This window comes from Danio rerio, chromosome 4, assembly GCF_052040795.2.
Source record: "Danio rerio strain M-AB ecotype USA chromosome 4, GRCz13ab, whole genome shotgun sequence".
Taxonomy (NCBI): Eukaryota; Metazoa; Chordata; class Actinopteri; order Cypriniformes; family Danionidae; genus Danio; species Danio rerio.
In genome coordinates, this window is record NC_141024.2 from 73,067,501 (window position 1) to 73,080,656 (window position 13,156).

General features: G+C 36.2%; 1 protein-coding gene and 1 long non-coding RNA gene across 2 annotated transcripts; one reads left to right on the forward strand and one right to left on the reverse strand.

The window, feature by feature from the left end:
• Positions 1–6,382: 6,382 nt before the first annotated feature.
• Positions 6,383–9,438, reverse strand: LOC147845297 (uncharacterized). The gene is made up of 2 exons (XR_015484512.2): positions 9,219–9,438; positions 6,383–8,575 (listed from the first exon to the last, which is right to left on the reverse strand). It is a non-coding gene; the product is annotated as an uncharacterized LOC147845297 (long non-coding RNA).
• Positions 6,595–12,927, forward strand: cdkn1d (cyclin-dependent kinase inhibitor 1D). The gene is given in 3 exon segments (NM_001281477.1): positions 6,595–6,698; positions 10,000–10,457; positions 12,845–12,927. Coding segments are annotated over 2 exon segments (510 nt in total). The 5' UTR covers positions 6,595–6,698; positions 10,000–10,003; the 3' UTR covers positions 12,901–12,927.
• Positions 12,928–13,156: the final 229 nt, after the last annotated feature.

Sequence of the window (13,156 nt, forward strand, 5' to 3'; positions counted from 1 at the left end):
ACAGTTCCGCATGCAACACTTTTTTCAGTGCGATTAGTAGCCATTTCTTTTGGTAATATTAATATAATGTAGATTAATTGTGTGGATTTTCTGTTGGTCCCTTGGTAAACCGCATTCAAATCGAAAAACATTTCCCCCCATTTCGTGTCCCCCGTCTCAAACCAAAGTTACACCCTGGGAAATGCCAGCGAATCGAAACGTAGCATTTCTGCTCTGTGTGTGTGTGTGTGTGTGTGTTCTGTAAGTTCCTCACAGAATTGCTCAATTTCTCCTTTCACTGTACCACAGCTGGGTTGCCAGGTCTTCGCATAACTACTCCAATGGCCGATCAAAATTAGGTCAAGTAAAGAAAAGTAGGTTACCCGGTCCCGGTGTTTGGTTGCGGCTGGAAGGGCATCCGCTGTGTAAAACCAAGTTGGCGGTTTATTCTGCTGTGGTGACCCCTGATAAATAAAGAGACAAAGCCGAAAAGAAAATGAATGAATAAAAGTAAAGTAGATTATTTTAATCACTTTTACGAGCTAACTGTGGTTTCACCTTTGAAAATAACTGTATTAGTAATTATAAAATAATAAAATAATTATATAATCGACACTTTTTTCTGTATATTACATACTGCACATATATATATATATATATATATATATATATATTAGGGATGCTCAAAATAATCGATTAACCGTTAACCGAAAGGGTGCGTTTGTGACCGATTAATGCTATCAGTTAAACGATTAAAAATATTATTTTATATGTTTTTAGTTTGACTGCATAAGGGGCCAGTTGAATGCGCCTTTGCATTAAGAGGGGGCGTCTTTTGCACGCGGCTCATCCCAGAGCAGCAGTTTGTGCTGTCAAGACAACTACAGAGAACTTTTAAAGAGCTTGGTTTCCGCTACATTCATTCTTCCATGGCGGGGACCAAAATGCATCCCGCCACGGCTACATTACCCTTTCAAAACATTTAGTCATTGTTGTTGTTGTTTTTAATAGCGGATTATAATCGCACCAAAACGTATTAAAAGGTAAGTGGATTATAACAGCGCAAAGTTTTCTGTAACCGTATAGTGCTGTGCGCTATCTGTTTAATCCTTTGGCGTTTTGTGCTGACTGAATGACTGACAGGTGCGCGATGCGTGAGGTCAGCAAACACGCCAAAGCTTTCAGTTAAGATGAACAAGGTTTCTATAGTTATACTTTATTTATAGATAAAGGTATATGACTCTGCATATAATCACTCTATCTTGCTGGAGTTTATAGCCGTTTCGCTTTACTTCAGGACGCATTAACACCGCTCTGAAGGTCTAATCGCTGTTTTAAGTTATCCAGAGCTGTATGAATGTACAAATCCTGAATATCACAATATTATTAAATATTACAATTTTATCAACATATACAGCAACACTTTTGCACAATCGATACCCAGCTGATTCAGTCGTTTCATAAGAGGACCGCGCCTCTTCTCTTCTTTTTTTCCTTGTCAACATAAAGGCAGTGAGGTGCGCCTTTTCGGCCCTGATGCCATTTCGGCTGATGTTGACCTGGATCTGCGTCATAAACGCAACAAATAGGCTTTAGCTTTTATTTTACAAATTATAAAGCATGTATGCACATTAATGCAATATCATTTTTAAACAACAAAACTGTTTACAAAAAGTCAACATATGCGCGCGTTGTTGTTGTCTTTTCATCACGCAGCGCGCGCACTTGAATCGCGAGGGAGAGAGAGGAAACCATATAGCAAGACATAATCTTTAAAATAATGATTTCTATTAAAAATGTAAAGGTTCTTGATTTATAATAATAACAGCGGGGCATTAAATAAATGCATATTTTCCTTGGAGCGAGCAATTTGAGCTATTTTTATTTGACGGAAGAAAAAACATATGATTGGAAAAAAAAAAACGCCTATGCCGGTTATTAAAAATAATCAGTCAGTATTTTCGTTTTGTAATATAAATGAATTATTTAAGTGAAAATTATTTAGGGCAGTCCTATTTATTTTATTCATGTAATTTAGTTTATTCTGCTCTTCTGTGCTAAACACTGCAGGTGCCTGAAAATGCTGTTGTTATGTTCTATTATTATTATGCTAGCATGTTAAAATAAATCAGTATTTTAAAATGCAATGTTTAATGTGTCGGACACAAAATAGACACGTCAATTTGTTTAATATAAAATTAATAGTAATCTGACCAGTTAACCGTTAATAACCGATTAATGAGCGGCGGTTGTCGGTTAGCAAAATTAACCGAAATGAGCATCCCTTATATATATATATATATATATATATATATATATATATATATATATATATATATATATATATATATATATATATATACACACACACACACACATACATACATTCTGTATTTTGCAGTTATGATTTAGCAACAATCAGTCCTGCTAATCTGTTACAATAGAAATGAAGGCAACCACACATACAGCCTCCAAATAAAAAACTATGGTAATTTACTACATTTCTAGATACACTAAATACTACAGTGCTGTTTTTATTTAAACGATTCTAACACAACGACTACAGGAATATTAACAAATTGCCCAATACAGTAGGCATTAACAGTACATTTACTGTAGTAAAATCTAAAGTAGGCCTATTATTATCATGACAGGTTATCAGTTCACTATAGTTAGCACAGTATGCTGTAGCATCAATTAGATTAATTAAAGAGTATAACATAATATTAAACTACTAGTATTTTGTCATGTGGGCAGTCTCAACTTTAGTTTTCCTGCACCTCACAAAGTTTAGTATTTCAGTGTAACCATACAAATGCAGCTAATGGTGTGTCAACTTTAACCCACGGACTAAAAAATCAAGTTCTAGAAAGTTAAAGGCCTCTTGAAGTGCTTTGAAATGTGCATTTTTTAATTTAATGATTGACATAATCTCAATTGAAACATGAAGACAAGACAGGACTTATAGTAACTCCTCCCCTTTTTAAAGAACAGCCAATAGGATTTCATTTTATCATAGCTCTGTTAAATAAAAGCTGGTTTATACTTCTGCATCGAGTGATCGGCGTGACCCACGGTGCCTGCCTTGCGTGCATTTTTTTCTTCTGTGTGCTGTTTGTGTTGCTCTGCAATGACACTTCCGAAACACTAGCTGGCAGCAGGTGTTTATGTCCCTTTGTCGAGTTTCTTCACGGGTGTTTTGTTTTTACTGAACGCCACCTTAATGTACAAGTGGCTCAAACTCGCTTATTTTGAGGCGGAAGCCGGGCCACGTACAGCAACTTTGATCATAAGGTAAACACAAAACAAAACTTTTCATCTGGAGCTCCTTCCCGGCACTCAACACTTTAGTTACTTTTGAAAGTTATGCAATACAAAATTGAGCTACTCCCCACATAAGTAGCTAGTTACGTAACTTAGTAACTTTTTATGACAAAAAAAATGTGTCACGTTACTTTTGACATACATTTGCGTAGCTTTTTTTGACCTGGGGTCCATTTCCCAAACAACAACGTAACTCGCGGCTTAACAATAATAGTACGATGCATCGTTTGGGAAAAGATTGATGTATTGATAAGTGTTTGCCAAAATCTGTAGTTTCTCTGTCGCAGATCCAACGTTTGAACCACATTAGTTATAACGTAAAACGCCCATGATGATGCTCTAAACGAGGTGGAGTAACAACTTAATAGGTCACCTATATAGCTTTCGTTATGAGCCACGGCTGTGTTCAAAATGACATCAATGTTTTCAAAGTGCGCTGCGAAAAGAGTGTAATTGTAAACATGAAGATCGCTAAAACTGAACTGTAAAAATACTTTCGAAGCAAATTACACCCTGACTTTAATGTTGTTTTTTAATCATAACGTGTTTAAATGTTAGAATGTTCTAAATGAATAGGCGGATAACTGCGAAAAGAACACAGCCAGGAACTATGCTTCTAACTACAGCTCCAGAGGTGTAGTTGCAAGCCTACAAGATTGCGATGCAGTTTGCGAATGTTTGTTGAAAAGACGGATTTGGGAAACGCCTAATTAACGAACTATGTAACAATAGAACTTGCAACCTCAGTTGGCTAACGATGGTTTTCGGAAACGCACCCCTGGCTGAGGCTTTTTTTTTCTTCTTCTTTTTTTAAAATAGAAGAGCTCTTTAATTAACAACCATGTAGTCTACACCGTTATTTACCTTAAAAAACACATTAAAAAATGACAATGTAGGATAATTGTATCTTCGGAGATCTTTCTGACCCTCGAAATAAAAGTTTCGTGCTACTCTTGTACATTCTGTCTTATTAGTTCAGTAAAATCACTGTCTACTGAGATTATAATCCATTTTCCCTTTCTTGATCCATTCAGAAAAATGGTAAAACTTCCGTCGCAGAAATGTAAGGCTCTGCCGTCTTCCTTTCGGTCCGTTCCTGCATTCTCTCATTGTGTGTAGGATTTAGTGCGACTTTGTTCTTTGTATTTCAGATATTTATTTCTCGATCTATTTCTCGCATTACATAAAAAACTTGCATATCATTACTTATTTTTTACGTGTTACTTTACTCGTTAGTAAGAAAAGTAATATTATTACGTATTCGCGTTACTTGTAATGCATTACCCCAAATACTGATAATAATACCACAAACAAGAACAGAATTTTCGGAGACAAATGTTAACAGGTATTGTTAACATTTCTAATTTGGACTGTAAAGTAGTAATAATGTTCACCTTTTTGTAAAAAAAAAAGTTCTGTAAACAACTGTGTAGAAACAGTACCCTACTGAAAAAAACAGCTTGAACCAGCCTAAGCTGGTCAGGCTGGTTTTAGCTGGTCACCCAAGCTGGTTTTAGCTTGTTTCCCAGGCTGGTCATGGCTGGTTTATCAGGCTGGTTTTAGAGGGGTTTTGGCCACTTTTTAGCTGGTCTTAATTGGTCAGGTTGGTCTTGGCTGGTTTGAACTGGTCAAGCTGGTCTTTGTTGTTCAAGCTGGTTTTAGCTGGTCTGGCTGGTTTTAGAGGGGTTTAGGCCACTTTTTAGCTGGTCTTAGTTGATCAGGTTGGTCTTAGCTGGTTTTAGCTGGTCTTAGCTGGTTTTAGAGGGGTTTTGGACACTTTTTAGTTGGTCGGGTTGGTCTTAGCTGGTTTTAGTGGGTCAGGCTGGTGGTTTTAGAGGGGTTTTGGTCACTTTTTAGCCGGTCTTAGTTGATCAGGCTGGTTTTAGCTTGTCAGGCTGGTCTTAGCTGGCTGGTCTTAACTGGTTTTAGCTGGTCAGGCTGATTTTAGCTCTGACTAGGCTGGTTTAAGCTGGTCTCTCAGCCTGGCCAAGCTGGTTTTAGCTGGTCTCTCAGCCTGGCCAGGCTAGTTTTAGCTGGTCTCCCAGCCTGGTCAAGTTGGTTTTAGCTGGTCTCCCAGCCTGGGAGACCAGCTAAAACTAGCCTGGCCAGGCTAAGAGACCAGCTTAAACCAGCCTAGTCAGATTAAGAGACCAGCTTGACCAGGATGGGAGACCAGCTAAAACCAGCTAAAACCAGCCTGGTCAGCCTGAGATACCAGCTTGACCGGTCTGGCCAGGTTGGGAAACCAGCTAAAACCAGCTTGACCAGGCTGGGAGAACAGCTAAAACCATCCTAGTCAAATTGAGAGACCAGTTTGACCAGCCTGGCCAGGCTGGTAGTTTAGTTAAAACCAGCCAAGTCAGATTGAGAGACCAGCTTGACCAGGCTGGGAGACCAGCTAAAACCAGCTTGACCAGGCTGGGAGACCAGCTGAAACCAGCTACTTCCAGCTAAAACCAGCTAAGACAAGCCAACCAGCTTAGGCTGGTTTTAGCTGATTTTTTCAGCAGGGTAATTCTACTGAGTACTTATTAAATTAACCATTCATTTATATTTCATTAACATGATCCCTACCCCGACTCTAAACCTAACCCTCATAGCAGTGTAAAAACGGTAATCCTATCGAGTGTTTTTCATTAAATTACCAATGAAATTGTATTTTATTTACCCCTACCCTCACTCCAACCCTAAAGCTTCCCCTTACAGTAGTAGCACTGCCAAATACCTAGTATTATTCATAAAAGTTATTAATTTACTCATCAAATTGCGTTACTAAACCCAATTCATCACAGTAATGTGAAAAATATTAATTATTACTGTACTGTGTCACAAAAAAATATGATAGTATCCGCAGCTGTATCCATTCAACAATTATTAAAAATTTTCGGCGGGAAAACCGCGGACTTGGCAACCCTGCGTGAAGCGGGAGAAATCAGTGCAGTGTGTGGCTCTATGTTTTGTACAGTCTGTGCTGTGGCTCCTCCCCGTCACGTTGCAGCTCAACGTGACTGATGTTCCCAAGCTGAACGTGAAGCCAGCAAAACACCGAATGTGTGTCAAGCGCGGGGGCTGCGGGGGATTTGACCTACTTTACACGCGGAGACACCATACACTCACTTCCCCACGTTACTCTACGATCCCGAGAGCTCACCAGTGTAGTAAATAGATGGTCCGACATGTTGCTGTGCTGTAAATGTGAGCGTTAATGCTGATATTCGACTGTAGTGTTAGCGCTGCGCGGGTCACGTGACTGGGGGCTGTCCTGCCATCATAACAAACATCTTCAGTGGATCAGTTTATTATTAGCTCGAGCTCTGCTGCATTTCGCATCTATTACCGACCATTGGTCCGTGTGGACTTGATTTCTCTCATCAAGCCTTGCTTGTACTCGAATGGTGAGTTAATCATTATTTTTCATCTTTGTTATTGTTGACGTTGACAGTTTCTAGGGCTGCAGGATATGTCTGACAGTGCGATATTTAACGTTATAATCGCAATATAATTATTTCAACCGATGACAAGAATAGCTCTATTATGAAGAAATTAATCATTTTAGATCGATTTTGGGGACATTTTGTGCATTAATCATTCATTAAATATAATACACAAATCGCAAGCATAGATATAAATACAATAGTTTGCTGAAATTATAGTTTTGTGGGTTTCTGGGAAGACAAATAATATTAATCAGCTACAGACATTGAATAAAAAAAAGTGTAAAATAACACTATAATTCAATAAAATTTGTCATTAAGTTGCAAAAATGATTATCTATCTATCTATCTATCTATCTATCTATCTATCTATCTATCTATCTATCTATCTATCTATCTATGTGATTTGGGGTGCATGTGCTTTGGTAATAACCTGTGAAGAGATATTGAGTGAGAGAACGGTATGTTCAGTACGTGTCAGTCATCTCTATGTGTGTGTGTGTGTGTGTGTGTGTGTGTGCGCACGCCACTTTTACGCTCGACGTAAACAAGTCTCCGTTCACATTTATTTTCCTCTCTATCGTATAATACTCGAATTAAATTAAAAGTGAGCGATTTTGTTCATGATGAACCTTAAAAATACTCAAATAAATAAATAAGAGTCCAGATTTAGAGACTTTTGTTTTGGGGGAAAACAAAGTCAAACATTTAAGACTTTTGCATTTGAATCATAAGAAAATTGTATTTAAAAATAATAAATAACTTAAATATATAGACCCGAATAATACATTTATATAAGCTTGCTGTTGTAAACAGCACCCTTTAAAGTTGGACAATAATACATTTTTTGTCATTGGCTTGTATACACATAGTGACCCCCAAAATAATAAGACACAATACAGTTGAAGTCAGGATTATTAGCCCCCGTTTATTTATTATTATTATTTTTTGCCCAGTTCCTGTTTAACTGAGAGAATATTTTCAACACATTTCTAATCATAATAGTTTTAATAACTCATCTCTGATAACTGATTTATCTTTGTCATGATGACAGTAAATAATATTAGACTTGATATTCTTCAAGACACTTCTACACAGCTTAAAGCGACATTTAAAGGCTTAACTAGGTTAATTGGGTTAACTAGGCAGCTTAAGGTAATTAGGCAAGTTATTCTATAATGATGGTTTGTTTTGTAGAATATTGAGAAATGTATAACTTTAAGGGGCTAAAAATATTGACCTTAAAATGGTGTTTAAAATATTAAAAACTGCTTTTATTCTAGCTGAAATAAATTAAATAAGACTTTCTCCAGAAGAACAAATATTATCAGACACACTGTGAACATTTCCTGAATCTGTTTAACATCATTTGGGAAATATTTAAACAAGATAATTCAAAGGGGGTCGAATAATTCTGACTTCAACTGTAAGTCACTATGAAAACGTATGAATGTGTTTGCATTAAGATGCTACTGGACTACGTTTTGTACATAGGTTAAAATTAGTTACTCCCTCCTCAGTGGCAGCTTTTGTAGCTTTATTTCTGAATCCACTGAGGAGCAACTTTTCAAAAGACACAACTTTTTACCTGAAGAGTACAGATTTGCTGCCTCAAAGGTCCATATTTGTGCATAAATCGTTCAACTTTTGTACTTTTTAGGTGCCTTTTTAAGAAACCAATATGAATCCTTTATGTATAAATGTGTAGCCTTTAAAAAGCCACCACTCCAGAGACAGACTTCTAAGAGTGTGTGATGGAAGTTAGGCATGGGCCGGTATAAGATTCTGACGGTATTATAACCTTGGATGAAAATATCACGGGCTGCGACCGAAACCACCTACAACTCAGTAGGTACTGCATTTAAATTTAACCGTACTACTCGGTTGTTAGAAAAGTGCGTTCTATACAGTATGAATGTGAAAAGTATGAATGGGATTCAGACGTACTACATCCGACATTTTGTCATGGTCACGTGACCTACCTGCGTCACTTGCGTCGCTTTACTCCCACTCATGAATTCGCTCACGGGGCATCATGGGATAGCGCAGCATGCATGCGATGCGCACTCGAAAATCCTGACATACTGATTTTCATACTCTATGAATTCAGACATACTGAATTCTGCGTCCGAAACCGCATACTTCCATACTATACAGTACGCTAAAATCAGTATGCGAGCCGAGTAGTATGTCCGAATTCATAGAATTGGAAAATCAGTATGCGAGAAGTACCCGGATGACTTACTACTTCCGGCGAGATTCTGAAGTGCGCATCCCATGCACGCTGCGCTATCCCATGATGCCCCGCGAGCGAAGTCATGAATGGGAGTGAAGCGACGCAAATTACGCAGGTAGATCGCATGACCATAACAAAATGGTGGATGTAGTACATCCGAATTCCATTCATACTTTTCACATTCATACTGTATATAACGTACTTTTCTAACGGCCGAGTAGTACGTTTAAATTCAAATACAGTACCTACTGAGTAGTAGGCGGTTTCGGACGCAGCCAAGAACTTTTTACCCATTTAACACAATATACTTTACTTTGAGAAGCATTTAAAGTATTCTGGAGCAGTAAACATGTCAGGCTAAATAATTAAAGTAAATCGCTGACTTCTGCTGTCGTCGTTTATTTCAGAAACACAGACTTCTTTACGATTTAAAATGGCATTTTTTTTTTTGTTGGAGATACTGTTAAAAAAAAAAAAGTAAATTAAAAAATCGTACCCATACCTCAGGAAGAGACTAGGAAAATGTTGACGGTTTTAAATCCTTGACTTTTCCAAACTGCGGCATACCATGAAAGCGGTTATCATCCCATGCCTAGATGAAGTAATGATGGGAGAAGTTGAGCCTTTTAAAGCCTCAAAACACCTCGTAATAGAGACACCTGGTGGCCAAAACCATGTACACTTTATTAGGTATAGCTGTCCGACTGCTTGTTAATGCTAAATACTAATCAGCCAATCACATGGCAGCAACTCAGCGCATTTAGGCATGTAGACATGGTCAAGACGATCCGCTGCAGTTCAAACCGTGGATCAGAATGGGGAAGAAAGGGGATTTAGGTGACTTTGAACGTGGCATGGTTGTTGGTGCCAGACGGGCTGGTCTGAGTATTTCAGAAACTGCTGATTTACTGGGATTTTCACGCACAACCATCTCTAGGGTTTACAGAGAATGCTCTGAAAAAGAGGAAATATCCAGTGAGCGGCAGTTCTGTGAAACCAGTTGTTCGATTCTCTTCGTTCCCACAGGAACATGTCTGTGGTGCGGGCTGCATGTGATCATGGGCTGTTGAAGAGGCAGGAGGAGGACATTAAGCCCCAGACGGCGGTGATTCGGCGTAACCTGTTTGGTCCCGTGGACCACCAGCAGCTGCAGCAGGACTTCCAGAGGCTCTTCTGCATGAACGTGGAGACCGCCAAACAACGCTGGAACTTCGACTTTCAGAGGGACCAGCCTGTCCCGGGACGAGTCGAGTGGGAAGAGCTGCGCTGCCAGGACGTCCCGGCCTTCTACCGCAGCAGTGTGGTCAGGCCCAGTGTGATGAAGCAGATGCTGGATAGAGAATCCTTTGCTCGCTCCTCTGCAGCGACGGCCACGGAGAAATTTCTGGAGCTGCGAAGAAGCTGTGGCGGCTTTAGAGGAACCAAGCCTGAGAAGAGAATGGCTGCCGTTTTGGGGGTCAAACGCAGACAAGCAAACATCACAGGTGAGGCTGTGGTCAGGGCAGAACTCCATCGTCATACTGTTTAAATTAGATTCATCAATACGAACATGAGTAGTTATGAGTAAATTTGTTGTTTTAATGAAATACAATGTCGTTGTGAGAAGAGATGTTGTTTTAACAAACTATCTCGTTATTAAGAGAGAAGTTGTTATAGTAAAATAACATCTCGTTATTATAAAAAAGTTGTCATTATAATAAACCAGCATCTAATTTTTATGAGAAAAGTTGTCATTATAATGAAATAACATCTTGTTATTATAAAAAAAATTGTCTTAACGAAATAACATCTCGTTATTAAGCGAAACGTTGTCATTATAATGAAATAGCATCTCGTTTTTATAAGACAAGTTGTCATTATCACGAAATATCACAAGTTGTTGTCGTTATGTACTTTTTATTAGAAGAGTTGTCGTTATAGCAAAATAACATCTTGTTATTATGAGAAAAGTTGTCGTTATAATGAAATAACATCCTGTTATTATAAAAAAGTAGTTATTATAATGAAATAGCATCTCGTTTTTATAAGAAAAGTTGTCGTTATAACGAAATAACATCTTGTTATTATGAGAAAAGTTGTCATTATAATGAAATAACATCTCATTTTAATAAAAAAAGTAATTATAACAAAATAGCATCTCGTTTTTATAAGAAAAGTTGTCATTATAACGAAATATCACGACAAGTTGTCGTTATGTACTTTTTATTAGAAGAGTTGTCGTATAGCAAAATAACATCTTGTTATTATGAGAAAAGTTGTCGTTATAATGAAATAACATCCTGGTATTATAAAGAAAGTAGTTATTATAATGAAATAGCATCTCGTTTTTATAAGAAAAAGTTGTCGTTATAATGAAATAACATCTTGTTATTATGAGAAAAGTTGTCGTTATAATGAAATAACATCTCATTATTATAAAAAAAGTAATATTAACAAAATAGCATCTCGTTTTTATAAGAAAAGTTGTCATTATCACGAAATATCACGACAAGTTGTCGTTATGTACTTTTTATTAGAAGAGTTGTCGTATAGCAAAATAACATCTTGTTATTATGAGAAAAGTTGTCGTTATAATGAAATAACATCCTGGTATTATAAAGAAAGTAGTTATTATAATGAAATAGCATCTCGTTTTTATAAGAAAAGTTGTCATTATAACGAAATAACATCTCGTTATTATGAGAAAAGTTGTCGTTACAATGAAATGTTTTATTATAAAAATTGTCATAACGAAATAACATCTTGTTATTATGAGAAAAGTTGTCGTTATAATAAAATAACAACTAGTTATTATAAAAAAGTTGTAATTATAATGAAATAGCATCTCGTTTTTATTATAATAGTTGTCACTATAACGAAATAACATCTTGTTATTATGAGAAAGTTGTATTTATAATGAAATAACATCTTGTTATTATATGAAAAATTGTCGTTATAATGAAATTACGTCTCATTATTATGAGAAAAGTTGTCGTTATAACGAAATAACATCTTGTTATTATGAGAAAAGTTGTCATAACGTAATAACATCTCGTTATTATGAGAAATGTTCTCATAATGAAATAGCATCTCGTTTTTATTAGAAAAGTTGCCGTTATAACGAAATGACATTTCATAATTATAAGAAACGTCGTTATGACAAAATAACATCTCGTTATTATGAGTAAAGGTGTCGTTTTAACGACATAACATCGTTAGTACTATTTAATGTTTAATTTTACTATTTAATTTTGTTTTAACAAAATAGCATCGTTACTATTAGAAAATATGTTTTAATGAAATAACGTCGTTAGTACAAGTAAATATGTTGTTTTAACAAAATAACTTTGTTAGTACAAGTAAATACATCGTTTTAATGAAATGAAATCGTTATTACGAGTAAATGTATCATTTTAAATATATAACATCTTTAGTACGATTAAATATATCGCTTTAACGAAATAACATTCAGTACAAGTAAGTTGTCGTTTTAAAGAAATATCATTAGTACGAGTAAATATGCCGTTTTAACGAAATAACATTGTTAGTGTGAGTAAATGTCGTTTTAACGTAATAACATCATTAGTATGAGTAAATGTCATTTTCACAAAATAACATCTCGTTATTAGAAGAAAAGATGTCATTTAAAAAAATATATCATTTTTACAGCATAATATTGTAAAGAAAGTCAGTTCCCCTCAGAGATTTACTCATTTAAATTATTACTCCAGTTTTATCAAGATTTTGTTTTAGCATCTCAGCAGATTTGAATAGTTACGTATTTAAATCGATTCAAATATTCACTTCTATACATCAAAAATTAATTATTAACCAATTATTTGTGGAATTCAAGATAATTTAAAAAAATCGAATATGCTTTTCTCTCTTTCAGACTTTTTCAGAGTGACGAAAAGACGGTTTCTTCATCACAAAGCTTCAGGACAGTAAACATCCAGTGGACTTTCCTCTATGTATATATCTGTATATACAATATCTGCACATGTAGCTCTTCATCTGACCAGCAAATGTAAAATAGGATATATTATTACATATATATACACATGTGTGTGTATACGCTTAAACATGCGTGCACATTCACACAATATAGCGCATAATTAGGAGTTTAACAAAGAAAATTCACTGAAATTCCGTTTTATTGTTACACAACGCACGTAGAAAGCATTAGGAATGCACTGTTTTCTGT